This window comes from Propithecus coquereli, unplaced genomic scaffold (genome assembly GCF_000956105.1).
Source record: "Propithecus coquereli isolate 6110/MARCELLA unplaced genomic scaffold, Pcoq_1.0 Scaffold120, whole genome shotgun sequence".
NCBI lineage: Eukaryota > Metazoa > Chordata > Mammalia > Primates > Indriidae > Propithecus > Propithecus coquereli.
In genome coordinates, this window is record NW_012136081.1 from 1618906 (window position 1) to 1643308 (window position 24403).

Below are 24403 nucleotides of genomic sequence, written 5' to 3' on the forward strand. Positions count from 1 at the left end.
GAGAATGTGGCTCCCTCTTGTGGCGGGGGCTTCTGTATAGACTTCTGCAGCAGCTCATCTCCCCTCACCATGCTCCTCTGCAAACCTAGGCCCAGCTCCATTGCCTGGGAACTTCTGGGTGGAACCAGGTCATGTTCATCTGTAGGTTCTCAAGACCTGGCCCAAGGCCTATGCTACAGACCATGTTTGCTGGGGAACAGAAAGGGCATGAGTGAATTGTATCCTAGCATGTTAATAAGTCATTTTTGTTTCCTTACCTTGTCTTATATTTGGGCCCTTTAGGCCACTTCCAGTTTTTCTTAGTGGTGTAAATTGGCTACTGTGGTCTTCCATGTGAATTTTTTTATTTTCTATGAAGTAATTTCTTTAGGCCTAGTTTCCAAAGCGAACCATTGGAGCCATGGTTCTTGCTAGTTGTGGGTCTTGTTATATGCAGCCAGATCTCCCCTGGGACAGATCAGACCTGGGGACAGAGTTGCATGCTTTAGAGCAGCAACACCACCCTGGAGCTCAATGAGTCTCTGGGGTTACGGGACCCTCTGCAGAGATGTTTAATCATGTGGACAGGAATCGTGTGGTTTTAGGCTGCCCAGAAAAGTTCAATATTACACAGAGAGCACATTACAGAGAAGCCCTGCCACAGCCCACAGGTTTCTCAGAGGCCCAGATGGAGCTCAGTGTGAAGAAGGACCACATCTGAGGTCACTTGGCCAGCAGATGTGCCGGGTTCTGAAAAATCTGAGGATGAAAAATGGTGACAATTCTATGACTTCAGTTTTTGTGTGACTTGGGGAGGAGCTGCTATTTCAAGCCGCCTTGGTGGAACATCTCACACCACCTCCCAGAGATGGAAACGTCCTCAGGGTCAGCCCAGCTCCGGCACCACTATGGACCATTCCAATGTGGTCCTGGGGGAGGGGCATTTGCTCAGCAGATAAAAGTAGGCAGGATTCAGATTGGCAGCAAATGGGGAGGGAAGGGGGCGTGAACAACCTGGCCAAGAGATGGCTGTAGGGATGAATTTGGGATGGTGGCGGGAAGTGAGGCCCCTGGTTGGTCTGGGCAGAGGCTTGTTCGAGGGTGATGGAAAATCGGGTGGGTTAGAAAACAAGGGTGCCAATAACGGAGGGTCTTGAGTAGCACACTGAGCACTTTGCCCTTTGTTTCTCAGTGTCCATCTGACAGATGTTTTTTTTTAATTTATTTACATTTTTTATTTTTTTTTTGAGACAGAGTCTCGCTCTGTTGCCCAGGCTAGAATGCTGTGGTGTCAGGCTAGCTCATAGCAACCTCAAACTCCTGGGCTCAAGCAATCCTTCTGCCTCAGCCTCCCGAGTAGCTGTGACTATAGGCATGCGCCACCATGCCCGGCTAATTTTTTCTATGTATTTTTAGTTGTCCAACTAATTTCTTTGTATTTTTAGTAGAGATGGGGTCTCGCTCTTGCTCAGGCTGATCTCAGACTCCTGGCTCAAACGATCCACCCATCTCGGCCTCCCAGAATGCTAGGATTACAGGCGTGAGCCACCGTGCCTGGCTTGAGGGATGATTTCTATACCAAACATAGGATGAATTCTCCAGTTTTTTACAAAACTTCTATGGGATCCCTTTAAATATTGTCCTCCCCACTCCCCACCCCCACTTTGCATTTGCAAGGATTCAGTTTACAAAATACTATTAGCTTGTAGCTTTGGTAGGATTGCCAGATAAAATACAGGACACCCAGTTAAATTCAAATTTCACGTAAACAATGAATAGTTTTTTAGTGTAAGTATACCCCAGACATTGCATGGAACATACTTACACTAAAAAAAGTATTCATTTTCATCTGAAATTCAAATTGAACCAGGCATTCTGTATTGCATTTGCTAAATCTGGCAACCTTAACTTTGAGGGGTCTGGTTTGCTGGACAGAGCTTGTGACGGAGGCTCCACAGGCTGGAGGCTGCCCCAAGAAAACCAGGCTAGAAAGGACAGATGGGGTGGGGGATGGTGGGTGTGGTCACCAGCAGGATTCTGTCTCCCTCAGTCCCCCAGGGGCAGACGAAGAGCCCACGCCAAGCCCATTGTGAAGCCAGTGATGGAACCTGTTGAGGAGCAGAAGCCCGAAGACCCTGAGGTTTCCAAGGAGCCCAGCACAGAGGTGACAGGAAGCCCCGGGGCCTCCTAACGCAGCCTGCAGGGGAAGCAGGAGGGCTGGAGAAACTTCCTCTGCTTGGGTGGAGGCCTGAGCCCCCAGTTGCCACACCCCAGCCTCCCGCTGCTGGGGAGTCCTGGCCCAGGGCCGGAAGGACAGGCACAGGAGGCTCCAGAGCTGGAGCGCCACCTGGACGGCTCCTTCACACCTACCACCACTTCCTCCACGGGGTGGGGGGACACAGAGGACAGAGCCCCTGAAAAACAGGGAGATGGCATGGGAGAACCCAGCCTCCTGGGTGAGCAGCCTCATGCCACTTCAGTGACCATGGCGCCTTCTCTGCAAAGCCTCCTTCTTCAGAGCAAAAGCTGAGCCTGCAGCCAGAACCTACCGTCACATTCCTGCTGACACTCCTGAGCACGTCTGAGCCCACCGAGCCCAAAGACCTTGACTCGTAAGGCTGTGTGAGTGTGTATGAGCGTGTGTCTGTGTAAAGCGCAGGGAGGCACAGGGTGTCCGCCACTGCCCAGGAGCATTCAAACCTGAGCGGGCTCTCAGCCCTCGGCTGTGCACAGCCCAGGCCCAGACAGTACTGAAGGAGCCTGGGCTTCAGGCTGGGCGCCCCTGCTCTGCCCACACCCCTCGTCCAGCCTGTAGACCTTCTGGTCCAACTCTCACTGCCCACCTGCTCCAGGGACTTGGAGATCCAGGAATACCGGTTCCTAGATCAGGAAGACTGGGGTCCCCAGCGGACCTCAAAGGAGATCAGGCATTTGCAGAACGACTGTATGAGGTGAGACCCACCGGCAGGTGGGGGCAGGTAGGATGGCAGGGCCTCCCCCGACTGAGGCCAGGCCTGGTTCTCAGGTCAGAGCCCACATGCCTGGTTAGTAGGCAGTCTAGTAGCTGTCAACCAGGGACCTGCGCCTTTAATTGTCCAAGAACTTGAGGGGTGGTTCAGTCTGGGGGGGGGGTCTGTTCTCTGGGTGTCAGGCTCTGGGGCTGGGGTCTGCATGTTCCCATGGCCACTTGCCACTCTGTGGTAATGCCAGGGTCAGAGCCCTACCTGGTGACAGAGGTCCTGAGGTGGGGTGGGGTGTGACACCCTTCCCCAAGGGCTGCATGTGGGTGCCCAGGCCATGGGTCTGAGTGATCAGCTCTTTCATTCATACTCAGCTGACCTGGAGTGCTCGGGCAGGGCTGGTTCCAGCATGGACCTTGTCACCGGCCTGGAACCACATAGAACCCTGTCATAGCCCCAACTGTAGCTCAAAGGGTTGGCTAGCTCTATGCCAACCACCCCCTTCCAAAGGGGACCTCAGAGGGTTCCTAGCTCAGCCCATAGAAGCAGCCTGCCCTGTTCTTGCTAAGGAAAACAAAAAGCATGGTTAGTCTCTGTCTGGGGCCCCTGATACAAGTCACTCAGCGAGAAAATTCCCTTCCCACCTGTAATTTTACCAGGACAAAAAGACCAAGCTCTTAGTGACACATTGATCCCAGGTGGCTATAGGACCAGGTGGCTGGTGCGGGAAAAGTGTGTGGAGGGGTGCTGCCTGGGACAAGAGCCCGGGGACTGAGGAGGGGCGGTCTCTCTTTCAACTCTAGGCTTCGGGAGTCACTGAGCAGTACCCAGATAGACAACCTGGCCCTCGGGGAGAAGCTACAAAACCTGGTGAGACCCTAAGCCCAGGACCCCCTTCCTTTGTCTTGCCTCCTCCCTGCTGCCAGCCCAGCTCCGGTGCTTGAGGGGCCCCACGCTGTCCTGCCCCATCAGCTGCCCACCTCTGGCCCTGCAATCTTTTGCCCAGCCCACCTTGCTGTATCAGAGCCTGAAGGAGGGAGCCCAGGCCATCCAGGAGGAAGTGGAAGTCATCCAGGAGGAAGTGAAAGCCATCCAGCAGGAAGCCCAGGCCCTGTTCCAGGTGCATGGGCAGCAGTGGCAGGTGGGGAGGGGGGACACCTGCCCAGCATTGCTCATTCGTGCTCCTGTGCCTCTGCCCGCAGCATCCCAGCTCCCAGAACGTAGCCCTGCTCCTCATGCCGCCTGACCAGCCCCACGACCAGAGGGACAAGAGTCAGCCCTGGCCAGGCCCAAGGCCAGAGTCCGGACACGTCCTCGGGAGGATGTCCCATCAGCTATCGCCTCTCTAGGTCCCAGCAATAAACTTCGCAGCTGAGCTGCGGCTCCACCCAGTGTCTATGGGTCCTGGTCCTGGGTGGTGGGGGTGGGGAGCAGGAGGTCACCAAATCCACACTGAGCTCAGCCCCTGGGCCACCCTCTGATGTCATCCCAGCTCCCTCTGTTTGCCTGTCCCCAATCTACTCCCCTACATGGCCCTGCCCTTCCCCCATCTCAGAGAAGCTTCCAGGTCTGGTTGGTGTCAGCCTCGAAGAAACAGAGAGACATGCTCAAGGGCGATGTTCCCATGATAAGCGCTGGGGCGGGATTGGAAGGGGGCCCAAGCCTCTCCCCAGAAAGATCCAGGCTCCTGCTGTAACTCCAAAGTGCAGAAGAATACTAGGGTAGTGGCAAGAGCCACTACCCACCTGTGACCTTGGATAAGCCCCCCTCCCCTTTGTAAGTCACAGGGTGTCAGGGAGAGAGGTAGTGGGCTTGACACCCAACACTCCTCAGGCCTGGAGATGCATCTGGCCCCATCCACCCCCCACTAGAGAACCCTCTGGCCCAGGGTCTCCTGGGGCCTTCTGTGAGCCCCAACCCCCTCCACCAATGGGAATGCCAAAAACCAGACACATATACAGTCAAGGGGGACAAAAGAGGAAAGAATCCTGATAGAAGATTGCTAAATTAGATACCAAATTGATTAATATTCTATAGGGCGATCTTTTTAAAAGTCTGTAACCCCAAGACTTATATTATTTACTGGGCAGAAATCATTTGCATTTTAATCAGTTTTCTGTAATGTAACCTCTAACTTTGTACAGAGTCCAGGCCTAATCAACGGTAAAAGATCAATCAAGCAGAATTCCCTTGCTAATCCTCTAGCGTGACATGAAAAGGGCCAGGGATGATCTTTTTGCCCTGTGTTCCTGTAGGGAGACACCAGCCAAGAGGATGGAAATTCAGGTTTGGGGCTCCTCCTCAGGCCTGGCTTGACTTACATCAGACTTCTAGGGTACCATGCCCAGCAAAACAACTGGTGACACACTTACTAGTGAAGGTTTGATTATGTCCCAGCTTCAGGCTGAGCTGAGCTAACATCCCTGACTTAGTAGCCCACCTCTCCCGAGACTCCACCCTCCTCGCCTGATGGCTGTAGGGGTCCCAGGCCTCCCCCACCCCCTATTTTCCGACCTATCCTTGAGCAGGGGCCCAGCCATACAAAGAGCAGTCTTGCCATTTTCCCAAAAGAAATCATCTGACAGTGAGGTTGATCATAGTTGGGTCAACAGCTAAATGTTTAAATCAATTTACCCATTTAAGGACTTCTATCAATAAGACATAGTCTTCAGCAAGGTCCTATTTGAGCCTGCTTCCTCTAAAGGCCTCTCAGCCTGGGAAGGCATGCAAGTTGGTTACCTTAATATGGTCTGGCTGCAGGAAATCGAGGCTATTGCAGAGCCCGCTACCCAGTTATCTACAAACCACAGAAGCACTTACAGATGCCCCACATGCATCCTGGCCATGGCCCTGCAGCTCGGGGCCCCCATATTGGCTGCCCTGAGCTCAGTCCCTGCAGCCACTCCGGTGGACGCCGCATCCAAGCAGTACCAGCCCAGCCAAGCCCGGCCCGGCAGTCCTTTTCATGGGAGCGCCCACAGCACATCTACGTGGGCCCCAGGGCGTTACCGAGACTTTTAATTCACACACGTTTCCCCCAGATCTGTTAGTCAAAGGCGGTTACCATGTCAGTCACAAGCTGTGCCCAGATCTTCTAGGCCTGTCATCAAGGCCCTGGGCTGGGTTGGCAAACCAGGCTCCTCTGTCCCCCCAGGTACCATCTCTCTCGAGAGGGGCAGAACGCGATGCCTCTCCCCTGCCTGGTGATGAGAGGTGGGATAGCCTCGTGACTATGGTGCAGGAGCTCGTTCTAATCGCAGCTCCACCACCTGCTAGCTTGTGTGACTTTGATCGAGTGACCGGATTCACCTCTTCATCTGTAACGTGGGGTTGACCATCGTGCCCACCTCAGAAGGCTCTCGGGAGGACTGAGTGATTCACTGTGGGTTCCGCACAGTGCTGGCGGCCAGTGGGTGTTGGCAATCGTTATCTGGTCCCCAGTGGATCTCCCCAGGCCCCCAGACTGGCTTCAGAGGCCCAGTGGAAGCAGCTTTGAGTACCAGTGCCCCGCTCAGCAGCCCTGCTATTCCTGTCCGAGAGAGTGGCCAGGCAGCCCGGCAGCCCCTTCCTTCCTCCTGCAGCATCTTTCTTTGGGAACATCCAGCTCTGGAGATCTGTTAGATGCCCCCTCCCCTCTCACGAGCTGCCCATGCCTGGCTCAGCAATCCCAGTGAGGCTTACCCAGAGGGGTCTGTTTCCCGGGGCTTCCTTGGCCACCTCTTCTATCTCTTGTTTTCCTGGACACCCCTTGGACAGCGACAGCCGGAGGAGGGGTGTTGAGGAGCTGTGCTGGTGTAGGCCACCTCTGCATCCAGTCCACAAATGCTCGCTGTGCACCTCCTAGGTGCCAGACACAGCTCTGACTGTGGGGCTTCAGCAGTGGATAAAACAAAGATGCCTGCTTTGGTGGGACCTGCAGTCTGGGAGAGGAGACAAGAAATAATGAGCAAGTCAGATGGGGGTAGACGCAGTGGAGAAAATGAAGCCGTGGAGGGCAGGGGAAGGCTCAGGGAGGGGAAGGAATGCAATTTTATGTAGAGTGGTCGAGGAAGAAGATGTCATTGAGGAGTGACATTTGAGCAAAGCCACAAAGGACCTGAGGGAGTGAGCCCCGTGGGCAGCTGGGGGAACAGGTTCCAGGGAGTAGGAGAGAAGCTGGTAGGTTCTGGGGACGGGACGCTGGAGGCTGGGGCAGCTGGAGCAGCCAGAGAGGGGGAGGAGGAGGGATGAGGTCAAGGCCCTGATAGTGACCTTGTCACTCTGAGAGACATGGGAGCCTTGGAGGGCTGTGAGCACAGTTGTCACGTGGCCCGCCTTGTGTTTTACAAGGACTACTCTGACTGCTAAAGGGGACAAGAATGCAATCAGAGGGACCAGGTAACTGGCTACTGCAATAATCCAGGGGAAAGATGACAGGGTCTTGGGCCAGGCTGGATTCTGGGTTTGTTTTGAAAGTACAGCCAACACGACTTACTGACAGAGTGGAGGTGGAGTGTGAGAGAGACAGGAGTAAAAACCTAACTCCTCAATTTTCGGCCTGAGCGACTAAGGATGGAGCTGCCTGTACTCAAAGCGAGGCCTGCTGGAGGAGGAAGACCAGGAGCTACGTTTGGGGTATGTTGAGAATCTGGAATGCTTCTTGACCACACAAATGTGGGTGTAAAGTAGGCAGCTGGAAATACAAGACTAGAGTTCAGGGGCCAGGTGCGGATTGGAGACACCTGTGGGTTTTCGGCCCATACTTGGTCATTTGTATTGATTATCTATTGCTATGTAACAAATGACTCCAAAACCTAGCAGCTTAAAGCCATAAACATTTATCATCTCATGCAGTTCCATAGGTTAGGAATTTGGAAGTGGCTTGGTTGGGTGGTCCTGGCTCAGGGGGTCCCATGGGGTTGCAGTCAAGATGTGAGCTGGGGCTGCAGTCTTCAGAAGGCGTGGCTGGTGCTGGAGGACCCATTCCCCAGGTGGCTCACTCACAGGGCTGGCAAGTTAGTGCTGACTGTTGACCGGGGGACTCAGCTCCTCACCATGTGGCCTGTCCATAGGGTTGCCTGAATGTCCTCACAACATGGCGTCAGTAAGGTCATGTGACTCTGCAGGCACATCCAGGGGCAGGGGTGCAGGTGCAGAGCAGGCAGAGAGTGAGTCAGATGTAACCAGGATGGGGTGTTCCCAGTGAATGTGACCAAAGCAGAGAGGACGGGGGGTTGCGAGGGCTTCAAAGGCCTCAAACTGGGCAAGGAGGGAGAAGAGCACATCTGGGAGGTGGAGAGTGGGAAGGAGCTGGCACCAATGTGTCCTGGGGTCCAAGGGGTCCTGGAGGGACTGAAGAGCCCTTAGAGTCACAGCCATCAAGTGAGTAAGTGGGAAGATAAAAGGGTGGTCATACGCTTTAGCTACTTTAAGTGATTTCCATCAACACCCACAATCCAGAATGTTCTGGGAAGGGCCGCACCACCCGCCCAGCCAAGAAGGGGAAAGGAAAATTGACCAAGTTGATGTAGGGTGCCTACAGCAGTGTAGACACCAACAGACTCCAACAACCTGAGCTGATTTCTTGGGTGTCATGCACACACTGCCACGCACACTCAGACGTAAACCACACTGACAGCAGAGTCACCCACTCAGAAGTCACACACTTGTTCAGGTGTCCTTTCTGCGACTTCACATGTTCAAGGGGTTAAATCCTTCCAGGAGTGGGTAAGGCAGGACCATGGGGCTGCTGCCTCGGTGTCATCCCCATGTCTGTGCCTTAGCTTTTCAGCTGACTTTGGTGTCCTGCTGCCCAACTGGTGGTGCCCGTCCTCCCGTGGCCTCATAAGGAAGGTGCGCGGTCCCTGCACTGATGGGGCTCTGATAAAATCCAAGGTCACATTCCGCGCGCTGATAATCACCTGGCCAAGAGTGGCAGCTTCCTGGTGCAGCTCCCTGCAGTCACTGATCAGACAATACTGTCCCGACCAGCGCACAAGGCGAGATGAGTGCAGGGCAGGTGGTGTTGGCAAAATGGGGGTGTGAGCAGGAAGGGCTGCTCTGAGAGGGGGGCTGTGAAATCACACACGTGCACACACGGTCCACCGTGGCCCAGCCCCCTCTGTACTCTGTACCGAGTACTTGGGGTCTCACTTTCCCTCTCGGCCTCCAGACATGCTGGGCCATCTGCATGACGGCCCGCCCTCACCTTCGATGCGTGCTGAGCACCTTCTCGTCCTCGGAGGATCCCCTCAAATGTCCCCTCCTAAGCAGAACTCCTCATTCTCCCCTCTAGGAGCACGGTGGTCCTACCTCTTTAGGGCACTTACCGCAAGGCTGAACCCAAAGCCTGTCTCCCCTGCTGGACTTTGCATCCCCAGGGCCTAGCTGGACCCAGCACAGAGCTGAATGAATGAACAGTGCTTGCATGGATAGGCAAGGGGTGGATAAATGAGTGGAAGATGGGTGGATGGATAAACACGAGGGCGGATGGATGGATTCCAGATAGGGCCAGGGCTGGAAGCGGAAGTCACCTTGCCAAGGAAGTATGGGCTTCCTCTGCTGTGTCCTCTGGACACCTCCCTTCCCAAGAGTCCCACCTCCTCCCATAAACTGGGTCCCCTTCAGGATAGACACAGAGAATTCTTCCGGGTCCCCCTTCTTGCTTTAGCTCCAGGCCTTGTGTTTTAGAGTGAAGAGTCACTAAAATTTACCCAGCTCCCACTATTGCCACGTGCTAGGCTAGACGTTTCTATAGATGCCATCTTTTTTTTTTTTTTTTTTGAGACAGAGTCTCGCTCTGTTGCCTGGACATGTTGCTATGGCATCATCCTAGCTCACAGCAACCTCTAACTCCTGGGCTCAAGCGATCCTCCTGCCTCAGCCTCCCGAGTAGCTGGAACTACAGGCATGCACCACCATGCTTGGGTAATTTTTTTTGTTTCTATTTTTAGTTGCTTGGCTAATTTTTTCTATTTTTAGTAGAGTCAGGGTCTTGCTCTTGCTCAGGCTGTTCTCCAACTCCAGACCTCAAACGATCCTCCTGCCTCGGTCTCCCACAGTGCCAGGAGATGCCATTTTTTTTTTTTTTTTTTTTTGAGACAGAGTCTCACTCTGTTGCCCTGACTAGAGTGAGTGCCGTGGCGTTAGCTTAGCTCACAGCAACCTCAAACTCCTGGGCTCAAGAGATCCTCCTGCCTCAGCCTTCCGAGTAGCTGGGACTACAGGCATGTGCCACCATGCCCAGCTAATTTTTTCTATATATTTTTAGTTGTCCAATTAATTTCTTTCTAATTTTAGTAGAGAGGGGTCTCGCTCTTGCTCAGGCTGGTTTCGAACTCCTGAGCTCAAACAATCCGCCCGCCTCGGCCTCCCAGAGAGCTAGGATTACAGGTGTGAGCCACTGCGCCCGGCCTTGATGCCATTTTGTTTAATGAAAACACCACCACTGCTTTGTGAAGTAGGTTTTATTATCTCCATTGTTGAAGCTTGAAGAAAAGAGGCTTAGAGAAGCTAAGTGAATTTCCTAAGGTCACGCAACTTATGTCCAGCAAGGATGGGATTTGAACTCAAATTCTGCTCAGGCGGGCAGGGCGGGATGTGTTGGATCCACTGGTGGGAGGGAGAGAGGCAGTGCTGGTGGGCGGTGGGCACAGCCCTGCTCTAGATGCAGGGGCTCTGAGTTCCAGTCCTGGCCTGGCCTCCGTTTTACTGGGAGACACTGGGTGAGACCCTTCGTTCTCGGGCTTGAGTCTCCCTGGGGGGACTTGCCACCCTTGGAGGCCCCTTCCAGGTGAATGATGCAGAATGTGGTGGGTGAGAGCAGCTCCTGGCTCTTACCACGAGATGTTCCCTCACTCTCCCTGCCAGCTGGGGGCCAAAGGGCAAGTGCCACCCATGGGGTAATGGTTAACTAGGCCCGATGCCCCATCTATAAGGAGGCCCTCGTCAGCCCACCCCAGCTGGCCAAGATTCCACAGGATGCAGTGGGCGAAGGGGCTGGGGCTGGGGCTGGGAGCTGCTGCCCTCTTGGCACTGGGGATCATCCTGGGGCACTTTGCCATCCCCAAAAATACCCCCAGCATCTCAGCCACCCAGGACCTGGACCTGGAGATCCTGGAGACTGTCATGGGGCAGCTGGACGCCAGCAGGATCCGGGAGAACCTTAGGTGAGAGGCAGCTCTGCCCGCTCCTCCTGTGTGCCAGAGACCCCTCCCTGACGCCGGCCCTGCCCCTCCCACTGCCCACCCTGCAGAGAACTCTCCAGGGAGCCGCACCTGGCCTCCAGCCCCCGCGATGAGGCCCTGGTGCAGCTGCTGCTGCAGCGCTGGGCGGACACCACATCAGGCCTGGACTCCGCCGAGGCCTTCGAGTACGAGGTGCTGCTGTCCTTCCCCAGCCAGGAGCAGCCCAACAGCGTGGACGTTGGTGAGTCCTGCCCAGGCTTGGGAATGCCCAGGGCAGGGAGCTGGGGAGCTGCTGGGCCCAGCCCTGACATTGCCCCCGTCCACAGTGGCCTCCGCTGGGGGCGTCCTCTACTCTTGCCTCCGGAGCGAGGAGAACCTGACTGGCGAGCAGGGGGGACCCGACGTGGTGCCACCTTACGCTGCCTATGCACCCCCTGGAACTCCACAGGTGGGCCTGGAACCCGCCTACTGCCCTGGCCCAGCTCAGAGCCACCTGGTTCCCACCCAGGCTTCTCCCCACCCTAACCCAGGGGTGTCTGAGAGAAAGTGCATCTACTGGGGGACAGCACCGCCCCCAGGAGTTTACTCACCGCCACACTCCATCACTACTCCTTTCCTCCATCAGTCATTTAACAAACACTAGCGGCTCCTGCTCAAGGCCAGGCGTGTTACAGAGCACCCAGACACAGAGGAAATCAGGGGTGATTGTCCCTGGGGGAGCTTAGAAGTGAAGTGGGGAAACCGAATCAAAATCCTTCCTCCCGCCCCTCAACCTTGCTGCCCCTTTCCCCATTGGCCGTGCGCTGAGCCCAGCTCTAAGGATCACGTCCTCTTGGGCCTAGGGCCTCCTCGTCTACGCCAACCAGGGCAGCGAAGAAGACTTCAAGGAGCTGCAGACTCAGGGCATCAAACTGGAAGGCACCATCGCCCTGACTCGCTACGGGGGTGTAGGGCGTGGGGCCAAGGTGAGCAGCAGCAGCCCCCAGCGCACGGGTCCTGGGTGGGAGGGGCTGGGCAGTGACAGGAGGAAGTGAGGAGAAGGGACAGTGTTGAGTGGGGGCCAAGCCTGGGCTGGGGCAGGAGAGGCAAGCTGTATTCGGGCTGTACCACTGATGGGCTGTGTGGCCTTGGGTGCCTCCCCCAACCTCTCTGAGCCTTAGGTAATAAAGGGATTGGGCAAAATGTTTGGCTCTGGGATGCTGGGAGTCTGAGTCCTCCTGTAAAGTACTTCTTGAGACTATTCAAATTTAAAGCCCTCCTGTTGCCCCTCCCCATTTCTTTTCAATCCTAAACCTTGACTAGGTATTACATGCCGATGGTTTAAAAATGTAAGAAAAAAAATTTTTAAGCCAGGTGCCATGGCTTCACATCTGCAATCCCAGCCCTTTGGGAGGCCAAGGTAGAAGGATCACTTGAGGCCAGGAGTTCAAGACTGCAGTGAGCTATGATCACGCTCCTGCACTCTAGCCCTGGCAATAGAGCGAGACCCTGTCTCAAAAAAGAAAAAGGATTCTGAAGATGGGTAGCGGTGATAGTCGCACAACAATGCGAATGTCCACCACTGATCTGCATGTTTAAGATGGTAAATTTTATGTTATATGTATTTTACCACAATTTTTAAAAAAGTGCCCATGATAAGTGCTGGGAAAAGAGAGAGAGAGAGAGAGGGAGGGAGTGAGGGAGGGAAGGAAGGGAAAAGGAAAAGAATGGAAGGGAAAAAAGAAAGAGAAAAAAGAAAGGGGACAAGCAGAGTGGGAATACACAGATTAGAAAATTTCCAGTTTAATAAAAAAGAGTACAAAGTGAAGAAGTTCTCCTCTAATGCCATCCTCCAAAGAAGTAACCACTTCTTTTTTTAGTTTATGGATAATCTATCCAGAGTTTTCTTTTTTGTTTTAAGTCATAGATAAATTTATTGTGAATAAATTCATTTCCCTGGTCACTAAAGCTTATCCCTTTAAATGATACAACGTTTCTGACTTCAAATATTTTTGATGGAAAATTTTTTCTGAGCTATGTCATAGGTCAGGGGATACACAGAATAATCTAGGCTAGCAATATTGGGCTGGACAAACATTTTATCAGTCTTTTCAGAGTTTTCTTTTAGAAGAAGCATATAGAATACAAATACTGTATGTATCTTACCTCCTCTCCAAGCCATTTTACATAAAAATAGTGTCCTAGATCCAGGCTTCTGAATGTGCTTTTTTCACCTTTATATATTCTGAAGATCATTCTTTTTTTTTTTTTTTTTTTGAGACAGAGTCTCACTCTGTTGCCCTGACTAGAGTGAGTGCCGTGGCGTTAGCTTAGCTCACAGCAACCTCAAACTCCTGGGCTCAAGAGATCCTCCTGCCTCAGCCTTCCGAGTAGCTGGGACTACAGGCATGTGCCACCATGCCCAGCTAATTTTTTCTATATATTTTTAGTTGTCCAATTAATTTCTTTCTAATTTTAGTAGAGACGGGGTCTCACTCTTGCTCAGGCTGGTCTCGAACTCCTGAGCTCAAACAATCCACTCGCCTTGGCCTCCCAGAGAGCTAGGATTACAGGCGTGGGCCACCGCGCCTGGCCCTGAAGATCATTCTTAATCAGTACACAACCTGCATCTTTTTTTGGGGTGCAGTTTTGGTTTTACTGTAGTATATTCTATATGTGTATACATGTGTAATATAGTATATATATTATATAATACAAAATTTGCCATTTTAAGGATACAGTACAGTGGCATTAAGCACATTCACAGTGCTAAGCATCACCACTATCCATTTCCAGAACCTTTTCAGCATTTCAAACAGAGACTATTTGACAACACCTCCTCGTTCCCCCTCCCTTAGACCCTATTCTGTTTTCTTTAACCCCCATTCTACTTTCTGTCTCTATGAACTTGCCTGTTCTAGGTACCACACATAAGTGGATCATAAAATATTTGTCCTTTTATGTCTGGCTTATTTCACTTAGCATAAAGTCTTGAAGGTTTGTTGATGTTGTATCAGAACTTTATTCCCTTTTACATGCCACATTTTGTTTATCCATTCATCCATGATGGGCTCATGGGTTGTGTCTATCTGCCCTTTGGCTGTTACGGACGCTGCTGCGGAGAGCCTGAGTGCACAGGTCCATGCTTGTTCTGTGGCGCAGCAGTTCCATAGCAGGGTGTCCCCGTTTACTCAGCCAGACCCCGCTGGTAGGCATTGACTTGGCCATGCCCAACAGTGTGTTGCTGTTGCAAGCAGCACCGCCACAGATGCTTTATGCAAAGGTAGACCCATCCTGGCATCTGCAGCAGAGGAGGGAGGAAGGCCAACATGATGTGCCCCGTCCTCGTCCCTCCCCTACACACAGCCTCCTCTGCCTCCTGCAGGCTGTGAACGCCGCCAAGCACGGGGTGGCCGGGGTCCTGGTGTACACAGACCCTGGCGACATCAACGACGGACTGAGCCTACCCAACGAGACCTTTCCCAACTCCTGGCACCTGCCTCCCTCGGGCGTGGAGCGAGGGTCCTACTATGAGTATTTTGGGGACCCCCTGACTCCCTACCTTCCAGCCAACCCCTCTTCCTTCCGCCTGGACCTCGCCAATGTCTCCGGATTCCCCCCGATTCCCTCACAGCCCATTGGCTTCCAGGATGCAAAAGTCCTGCTCTGGTGAGTCTGTGCCCCGGGCGTCCTGCCCACCCGGCAGTGGCCTCCAAACTTCAACCCGACACCCGCATTTACTCTGAAGGGCCTCCCCCTCCTCCTCAGTAACCTCAACGGATCCTCGGCCCCGGCTGCCTGGCAGGGAGCACTGGGCTGTGACTACAGGTTGGGACCTGGCTTCCGCCCTGATGGTGACTTCCCAGCAGACAGGTGAGGCAGGACCACTCCTCGCTGGGTGCCCTCTGTCCCTAACTTCCCTCTCCTCCTCCCTTGTTATTCCTCTCCTACCCCGGGTTTTCCCTCTCCCTGCTTCAAGGCCTTCCCCTTTCTCCTCTCTCCCAACTCCTCCCCTGACCCCAAAGTATCTGTCTTGTCTTTGGGGAAGCTCAGGAAACACAAGGTCCTGTGGGTCCCCTGCCCCAGCCCCTCATCTCCACCTCTGCACTCCAGCTACTCCCTCCCTTCAAGATGCCAAGCTCCATCCCAAGTCAGGGCCTCTGCCTCTCCTGGCCTGCACCACCCCCTGGCCACCTGGTGTCCTTCCAGGCCCCTTCACCTCCTGCAGTTGTTCACCTCCTTGTGGGAGGCCCCACAGGCACGGGGGTCCATGGCTCTCCATGGCTGTCCATGGCTGTCCCGTCGCAGTCATTGCCCAGGGCCTAGTAATGGGCCGGGCATACAGAGAGCCCAGTGAGTACTCACTGGCTGAGTGAGTGAATGAAAAGAAATTGGAGCAGAAGAGCTGGGCTCCAGCCTTTTTGCCTGTCTTGGTACTTCTGAGCAAGTGACCTTGCCACGTCCTTTTCCTGCTCCGAGCCTCAGTTTCTTCTGCCTTGGGCAGAGGCAGTAGGCAGGGTGAAGACTCTTGTCACAGCCCTCGCCCTCCCCAGCCAGGTGAAAGTGAGTGTCTACAATCGCCTGCAGCTGAGGAACTCCTCCAACGTCCTGGGGATCATCCGCGGGGCTGTGGAGCCTGGTGAGCCCTGGTTCTCGCTCAGTGTGCCCCAGACCGTTCCTGCTCTGAGCGCCCCTGCCGCTCCCACTCCGCCCTCATCCAGCCCTGCCGCCCTGCCCACCTCTCCCTCTTTTCCGGTTCTCTGACTGTTCCTCTGGCCAGACCGCTATGTGCTGTATGGAAACCACCGGGACAGCTGGGTACACGGGGCTGTGGACCCCAGCAGCGGCACTGCCGTCCTCCTGGAGCTCTCTCGCATCCTGGGCACCCTGCTGAAGAAGGGTGAGTTGGCCTCCTCCCCTGGTCCAGGGACTCTCCACCCAAGAGGTCACCCCCAGCCCACTCCTCTTGTTCCACCTCCTCTCCCTCACTCTTCAATGCCCACTTGTGCCAAGCCTGAGGGCCCTGGGGGCAGAGATGCCTGGGACGCCAGCCTGGCCTGGAGTAGCCCCGTGTGGTACCGGGAATGGGCTGCTGATGATTCATGCGGCAGCTTCTGAGCGCCTCCCGTTGCCTGGATGGCGTAGGCCCCATGCTGCCGTGAGCAAGGCAGTGCCCAGGCTCTGCCCTCGGGGCACTTCAGCCGAGCTCGGGCAGGGACGACAGATGATGGTGAACCGCAAACATGTCTCTTGTGCCTATGACGTGCCAGGCCAGTTTGAGGCAGGTCTCTCTGTGGAGGTGGCACTTCAGTGCTTCTGGGAAGGGGAGGCAGGTCCAGGAGGAGGGCGAGGAGGTGGCAGCTGGAAAGGAGGCTGGCCAGGCTGGGCCTGGCAGCCCGGCTGGGCAGTTTGGACTTCAGCCCAAGGATGCTGGGGAGCTGGGGAATGATTTTAATCAGGAGAGTGATGTGATGGAGCCCAAATTCTAAAAAGCTTCCTGTGCTGCTGCAGGAAGGGCATGGAGGGAGGGGCCAGGTCTTCCCAGGGCTGGAGGCCGCTGGGGCTTGGACAAGGGTAGGGGTCAAGGGGTGAGACCTTCTGCTGGCCTGCGGTCTGCTGGCTACGGAGGGGAGGGAGGGGACAAGCAGAGGGCTCTGGTCTAAGCAACTCCACAGGTGGTGCCATTTACGAAAAACAGGACAAGGCAGATGTGGGACAAAACCCACCAAGGTCTCCGAAGGCGGCTGGTGACCGTGGTAAGAGCAGCGGTGTGCGCATAGAAATCGGAGGTGCAAGCCAGGCTGCAGGTGCTCCGAGAGGCAGTGTGGGGCAGTGGTTAAACAAGCCCCAGGGACTCTGGAGCCCGAGGCCTGGATGTGAACCTGGCTCTGCTGCTTGCTGGCTGTGTGATCCCGGGCAAGTCGTGTAACTTCCTTATAGCTCAGTTCCTTCAACTGCGACGTGGAAATGATAATGGCATGTCCCTCAAGGCATTGTTGTAAGGATTGGCTCACTATGGAGAAAGCCCTGGTTGTGAGCGAGGCTTGCATGGGATAGCTGGAGGCGAGAGTTCAGAGGACGGGGCTAGACGGTCTTCCCAGACAGGCCTATGGTGAGGGGGGCATTCTGGCAGAAGGGACCACCTGATCGAAGGAGCTGAGTGTTGGGGTCAGTGTTGGGGGGGATGTCACAGACAGCATGAGGCTGGAAAGAGGACAGAGCCTCCTGGAAGGCCTGGCTGAAGGGTACCAGGACATCCTGTCACCAGCTGCCCTGCCTTTTCCTCCCCTCCTCTCCATGTTCCTAACCTTTCCCCTAAGCCACCCTGGGATCTGGGGACCCTGCCCTCCAGCCCTCTATCCCCCTCCCCAGGCACCTGGCGTCCCCGCAGATCCATTGTGTTTGCAAGCTGGGGGGCAGAGGAGTTTGGGCTCATTGGCTCCACGGAATTCACAGAGGTGAGTGAGCCCCACAGGTAGTGTGGATCGAAAGGGATCCCCGGGGTGGGACAGCCCTGGGCTGACGTCGCCCTCGCACCCGCAGGAGTTCTTCAGCAAGCTGCAGGAGCGCACAGTGGCCTACCTCAACGTGGACATCTCTGTGTTTGGTATGGGGGGAAGGGGCTGGCCTGGCGAGGGTGGACGAAGGAAGGAGCAGGGGCCAGAATAGTCTTTCTCTCCTCCCCCCACAGCCAATGCTACCCTTAGGGTGCAGGGGACACCCCCTGTCCAGAGTGTCGTCTTCTCTGCAGCCAAAGAGGTGGAAGGGGGCAGGCGGGGCAGGGCCAAGGACTGGCAGGGGTGGAGCTATATGGGTGGGTGGGGCTGGGGGCTGATACCTTTTAGAGGGGCTGGGGTGGGGCAGAGGCTGGGGCAAGCCTTGTAAGACTGGCTGGACCTTGGGCGGGCTGCAGACTGGGGTCTGGGTGGAGACTCGCAGAGGACGTGCCTTGTTGGGTCTGGGGAGGGGCCGCCCCGAGACCAGATTACTCTCTGGGCCAGATCCCCTCACCAGGCCCGGGAGACCTCAGCATCTACGACAACTGGATCCGGTACTTCAACCGCAGCAGCCCGGTGTACGGTCTGGTCCCCAGGTGAGGCCAGGGGCACAAAGGGGGCCCAAGGCGTGGTGGGCCGGCCTGGCTCCCTCCAGCCTGGCCCCTTCCTTCCTGCAGGCTGGGCTCTCTGGGTGCGGGCAGCGACTACGCGCCTTTCATTCACTTCCTGGGCATCTCCTCCATGGACATCGCCTACACCTATGACCAAGTGAGCAGCACCCCTCCGTCCCTTACTCCACAGCCCCCTCCTCTCCTTCGGGCTGTTCTAGGGCAGGCTGAATCCGACTCCTTCCCTCAGTGGCTGTGCTACCTCCGCCAAGCTTGTTAACCTCTCTGAGCGTCTGTTTATGCTTATCTATGGTATTTTATCAAACGTAAGATACTACTGGTTGATTGTAAGATGCACCCCTATGTTATACCTATTCAGGAGGGAAAAAAACCCCACTGCCAATCAATCAGTTGAAGGATGACAATGACTATAAGAGGCATCATGATTCCAGAGATCTTAAAATGGAGGGGGGGTCATCTCAGCATTGATTAAACAATGGTATGAAACGGGGATGATCCACAGTGCGGGTGTGAGGGTGAAATGAGACGAGGGAAGCCGAGTGCCAGCCTGCATCTCCCTGCTCGACACCCCAAGAAGCCCTTTCTTATGGCCACACCGATTCTGGGTGGTAGAGCCAGGATTCGAATCCCCTTATCTGACTGCAGAGCTCCAGCTCTTCTCCTTCACGTGAAACTTGAAACTGGCAACCGGCCCGGCTCTGCCATTTATTAGCTGTGTGCTGGTGTGATGTCAGGCAGTTTAGCCTCTTTGAGCCTCAGTTTCCTCCTCTGTAAAGTGGGAATCCTAGAACCCACCTCATGGATGTGGTGAGGATTCAATGGAGATGACGCCAGGCCAGGCGCGGCAGCTCACACCTGTAATCGCAGCACTTTGGGAGGCTCAGGTGGGGAGTTCCAGACCGGCCTTGGCAACATAGCGAGACCGTCTCTATAAAAAATTAGCTGGGCACGGTGGTGCACACCTGTAGTCCCAGCAGGAGAATCCCTTGGGCCCAGGAGCTGAAGGTTACAGTGAGTTATGATTGCCCCACTGCACTCCAGCCTGGGCAACAGAGCGAGACCCTGTCTCAAATAAATAAATACAACAAATCAGTGGCGATAACACCCTCACACTGCAGCTCCCTGGAGGTACACCTTCTCCCACTCCCATCCCAAGCCTGTCACCTCTGGACCTTGTTCCTCCAGAGCAAGACCTCAGCCCGGATCTACCCCACCTACCACACAGCCTTCGACACCTTTGATTATGTGGACAAGTTTGTGGATCCTGGTGAGGAGGGGGGTAAAGGGACATCCTGGGACCTGAGGAGGATGGGCTGAAGACTGAGCCCTGACCTTGTCACCCTCCCTACAGGCTTCAGCAGCCACCAGGCCGTAGCGCGGACAGCTGGGAGCGTGCTTCTCCGGCTCAGTGACAGCTTCTTCCTGCCCCTTAACGTCAGTGACTATAGCGACACGCTCCGCAGCTTCCTGCAGGCTGCCCAGCAGGAACTTGGGGCCCTGCTTGAGCAGCACAGCATCAGCCTGGGTATGGACACCCCCTGACACTGAGGCATGGAGGTCTCTGTACCCCCAGGTCTAAGCCACTGGTTGTTTCTCACAGGGCCTCTGGTGGCCGCAGTGGAGAAGTTTGAGGCAGCAGCCGCAGCCTTGGGCCAATACATATCAACACTGCAGCAGGGCAGCCCTGAGTGAGCAAGGGCAGCGGGCAGATGTGTGGGAGGGTGGCATCCAGGGCAGGATGCCAGGTTGGCAGCTAGGCTGCTGGCTCCAGTGTGACAGGCAGCTCCTGCATCCACCAGCCCCCTGCAGGTCCGGATGCTCAATGACCAACTGATGCTCTTGGAACGTACCTTCCTGAACCCAAGAGCCTTCCCAGAGGAACGCTACTACAGGTGAGCCTGTCCCAAAGGTCCTGGGAGGGAGGGACCTCAAGGTGGGGCTGGGCCATAGCCACCCATCTGGGGAGGAGGATGTCAGTTTCTCTGTCCTTCAGAGCACAACCCAGCCCCTGGAGACAGTTGGGGAATGTGATGCTCAGGGAGGGGAGGCAAACTGGTTGAGGGTGACCCTGGAGCTGGGACTAGACCCTACATCTCCCACCACCAGTGCTGTAAGAGACAGGTGTGGGGGGTCCCTTTGTGCCTAGCTGCACACAGGAGCTGGGCAAGTTCCAGCTGGAGGCTCCTCTTTCCCGGCCCCTGACTGCCCCATTTCTCCTGTCAGCCACGTGCTCTGGGCACCCCGCACAGGCTCCACAGCCACATTCCCAGGCCTGGCCAATGCCTGTTCCAAGGCCAGGGACACGAGCCCTGGATCTGAAGCTTGGGCTGAGGTGCAGAGGCAGCTCAGCATCGTGGTGGTGGCCCTGGAGGGTGCAGCAGCCACCCTGAGGCCTGTGGCTGACCTCTAACCCCGGCCATCTTTCCTCAGCTCTCCCTTTACCCTAACCCTCTCCCACCCGTTATCTTGGGGTATGTCCCAGTCTTCCCCGATGCCAGGAGAGGGCGCAACCATGGGACCTTCTCAAGCTTCTCAGGCAACAGCTTGGGGCTCCACCAGTTGCAGACACCCAAGGGGAGTGGCAACCCCCCATGAAAATCTCCCTCATCCTGGTGCTTAGTTGGCACAGGGTGGACAGCAGGAGACAGGGATGGCAAAACCACCAACTGCTCTTGGTGGTGAGTGTATGAGGATGGCATGTATGATGCCAACCTTAGACGCCAAATCAGAGATCACCACGGCCACCTCTTAAGGGACCAGTGGGTAAACTGAGGCCCTAGGTGGATGGGGCCTTGCCCAGTCTATGTTCCTCTCCTCCCATGCTCTTAGCATTTCTCAACTCCCTCCTGTATTCCCCCAGAGAAATAAAGTCTAGAGACTGGTCCCTACAAAATAAGTTTCTTTTATTGTCTGGCAATCACGGAAAAAGAAACCTAAGTGCTCTGACCCAGGCCTGGGGCTATGGGAGATTGCACACTCCCTCCTCAGACTGGGGACCTGGGCCTGTCCACACCCTCATCTTCCTCCTCTGCCATGACTACCTCCTCCAGGGTGCGCCCTCGAAGTTTGCTCCCCACTAACACGTTGCAGCTACTGGCAGGGGGTGGCCCTTCCTCAGTATAGCGACCCCTCAGGAACACAACTCTTTCCTCTCCGTCCAAGGGCAGTCCATGGGCCTGGCACAGGTCCCGTGCCTCATTGGGTCCATCCAGAGCCAGCAGGTAAACTATGAAGCTCAAAGGCAAGGTCTGCCCCTTGGAGGTACTTAGGGCACGATCAAGGCGGGCCAGGGCTCCACGGCGGGCACGGCCCACGTGGCACTGCACGGCGCAGCTTGGCAGGTAGGGCAGCGTCCGGAGCAAGCGGAAAAGCCGGGCGGTGTTGCCCTCGCGGAAGGCAGCGACGACCGCCAGGGCAGTGCGCAAGGGCGGGCAGGCGCGCAGGGTGGCAGGTAGCTGCAGAACCTCGTGCAGGGCCTCCAATGAGCCTGTGAGGGCAGAAAGCCGGGATGTAGATGCCTCGTCCTCCCTGGATCAGGCCCACCTCCCATCCCATCCTCTTAGGCCATGCCCATCTCCCCTCCCACCCTGCTCTGGCCTCAGCCACGCCCACCTCCACTGGCCCAGCGCCAAGCTTGTCTCCAGACCTGGGTCCCACCCACCTCCTGCAGTGGTCATACCCACCCCTCCTCAACCCTTCTCTAGACCTAGCCCACCTTCCCTCCCTCTCCCCTCTCAGAAGTAAGGTCCAGCCATTGGCCCCTTCCCTGAACCATCTGACTGAGTTGTCACAGGTTCTCAACTTCCTTCAGTCTGGATCCCTGTAACACTGAAGAAGTGGGTAGTGTTTATAGACGGGGAAAGTGGCCCAAATAATTTAATGACTTCCCTGAGATTATCCCACAGTTCTTATGTAGTACACCCTGACCCAAATCCAAGTTTTCCGACTTGGATTTCCTACTACCCTGGCTGCCGTGCACCCAGAGCTTTGGAAGCCAGCTCTGCCACACCTTCCCCTGACTGCCTGCGAAGGCCATTTCTTTGAGGTGGCTCTCCCTGCTTCCCTTCCAGGACAATCACAGACACTGGAACCTTGGGCCCCTTTTGTAAACTGGGGCTTCTCTCCCATTAGCTGGTTGTTAAGTAAACAGCATTTTATTACAATTAGATATAATACAGTTCTTTTGTGGGTTTTTTTAGAGGTAGGGTCTTGCTCCGTCACCTAGGCTGGAGTGCAGTGGCACAGTCATAGCTCATGGCAGCCTCAAACTCCTGGGCTCAAGTGATCCTCCTGCTCCAGCCTCTGGATGAGCTGGGACTACAGCTGTATACCACGACGCCCGGCTAATTTTTTATAGAGATAGGGTTTCACTATGTTTCTCAGGCTGGTCTCGAACTCCTGGCCTCTCGTCTCCCAAAGTGCTGGGATTACAGGTGTGAGACACTGTGCCCGGCCACAATAGAGTTAATTAGAATGCATCACCCATAGAAAGTATCTAAAATCTTGAACCTGCTGTCTCAGATACATTCGTGGGCATAAGTTTCTTAGTTGCTTTGCAACACTGACTGGGAGTGTAGTTTAAAGAAAAGTTTGAAAATCAATATCTAGGCCAGCTCTCCCATTCCAATCCGACCTCCTTCACATTTTTATTGAGAAAACTGAGACCCAACGATGGGCCCAAGCTCCCACGTCGAGGCTAGGTGGACCTTGTGCAATAACTATCCTGGGAATGAGCTAATGGTAAAACGTTAAACCTGCCTCCTCCTCCTACCTCCACTTTCCCCATGGAGGGCTCCCCGGCCCCACGCTCTGCCCCGCCGCCTGGACCCGGACTCACCGAGGTTATAGAGCAGAAAAAGACCCTGGAAGGCGGCCTGGCGGGGGTGCGGCGCCATGCCCCGCGCGTAACAGCGCCGCAGGGAGCCGAAGCCCTCCTGCACCTGAGTCTGCAGTAGCACCAGGTCCGAGGGCCCGTACGCCGCGTCCGGCCCAAGCCGCGCCACCACAGCCAGCAGCGTGGCCAGCGCCGCCTCCAGCACCGCCGCTGCCTCGGCGTCGCCCACGCCCTGCAGGGCCAGGTCCAGTCGCACGGCGCGCAAGCGGTCCGCCACGAAGCTGGCCACCTCGGCGCGGGATGCGTCGGCACTCTCAGCCACCTCACTGGCCAGGTAGCGCACGGTGGCCAGCAGCACGGAGGGCGGACGCAGCTCGCTCGGTGGTGGCCGGGGCTTGCCGGCGGCCGGCCGGCAGTACTCCTTCACTGTGCGCTGCGGGTCGGCGCGGGGCCAGTCCGCGCGGCAATCCGGTGCCACCTCAAAGCGGTGCAGGCGGCGCTCCCTTTCCCGCCGGGCGCGCTCGGCGGCTGGACACATGTCCGGGCACGTGCCCATGGGCAGCTGGCAACTGGGCATGGTGGGCTGCGGGGAGAGGGTGGGCGCTCAGCATCCCGGGGACCGCAGCACCCACTCGCCCTGTTCTACGGGAAGGTACGCCACGCCGAGGCCGGCTGAGACTCGCAGACGCGGGCTAAGGCCAAACCTAGCAGGGCCCGCACGCCCGCCTCCCTGCCCGGGTCTCCAGCGTCCTTGCAGCCCGCGATGCCACCGCCGGCCTCTCACGGGTCGCGACGACTCCGCCTCCCAAGATGCACTGCGCCGTAGTCCAGCGACGCCCCCGCCGTTCCGCGCGCTCAGGCCCCGTTACCGCTCGCCCATCACGCACGGCGCCTAACATTGAGACGGGGGCCTTGCTATTTTGCCCAGGCTGGTCCCGAACTCCTGGACTCCGCAGTCCTTCCCGCCTCAGCCTCCCCGGTAGCTGGGACTACTGACCCGACGCCACCGCGCACCGCCCCTCACAGGGTTTTGTAGCCCGAGCCGCTCCCATGATGCACCAGTTTGTAGTCCCTTCCGCCACTAATCGCCCTGTCGGAAGGGCGGGGCAGAGACGGGCGGGGTGGCGGCGGGCCACACCCCCCAGCCCTGCCTGGCTCCAGCTCCCTGCACCATCCTGGACTTTGGGACCTTCAAAACAGGTACCCCCACCCCCACCTCCGCTTTCGGTTTCTCTCCTTCATCCCTTTTACCCAACAAACTGGCTCCATAGGCCTGTCACTCTCCAGTTTCCCTGAAGACTATCCTCCCATTTTCTAGATCAGGGGTCAGCAAACTTTTCTGCCAGGTAATGAACGTGGG

At 56.0% G+C, this 24403-nt stretch overlaps 2 protein-coding genes across 2 annotated transcripts; one reads left to right on the forward strand and one right to left on the reverse strand.

Moving 5' to 3' along the window:
• The first annotated feature begins 10888 nt into the window (after positions 1-10888).
• Positions 10889-21095, forward strand: NAALADL1 (N-acetylated alpha-linked acidic dipeptidase-like 1). Its single transcript, XM_012665589.1, has 18 exons — positions 10889-11086; positions 11173-11345; positions 11431-11552; positions 11947-12069; positions 14469-14752; positions 14852-14956; positions 15637-15722; positions 15864-15983; positions 17456-17541; positions 17627-17690; positions 17775-17842; positions 18085-18176; positions 18258-18348; positions 19395-19476; positions 19561-19734; positions 19810-19897; positions 20009-20101; positions 20433-21095. The coding sequence occupies exons 1-18, from the start codon at positions 10899-10901 to the stop codon at positions 20617-20619; spliced, it is 2226 nt and encodes a 741-aa protein (XP_012521043.1). The 5' UTR covers positions 10889-10898; the 3' UTR covers positions 20620-21095.
• Positions 21090-23993, reverse strand: SAC3D1 (SAC3 domain containing 1). Its single transcript, XM_012665590.1, has 2 exons — positions 23047-23993; positions 21090-21696 (listed from the first exon to the last, which is right to left on the reverse strand). The coding sequence occupies exons 1-2, from the start codon at positions 23618-23620 to the stop codon at positions 21194-21196; spliced, it is 1077 nt and encodes a 358-aa protein (XP_012521044.1). The 5' UTR covers positions 23621-23993; the 3' UTR covers positions 21090-21193.
• Positions 23994-24403: the final 410 nt, after the last annotated feature.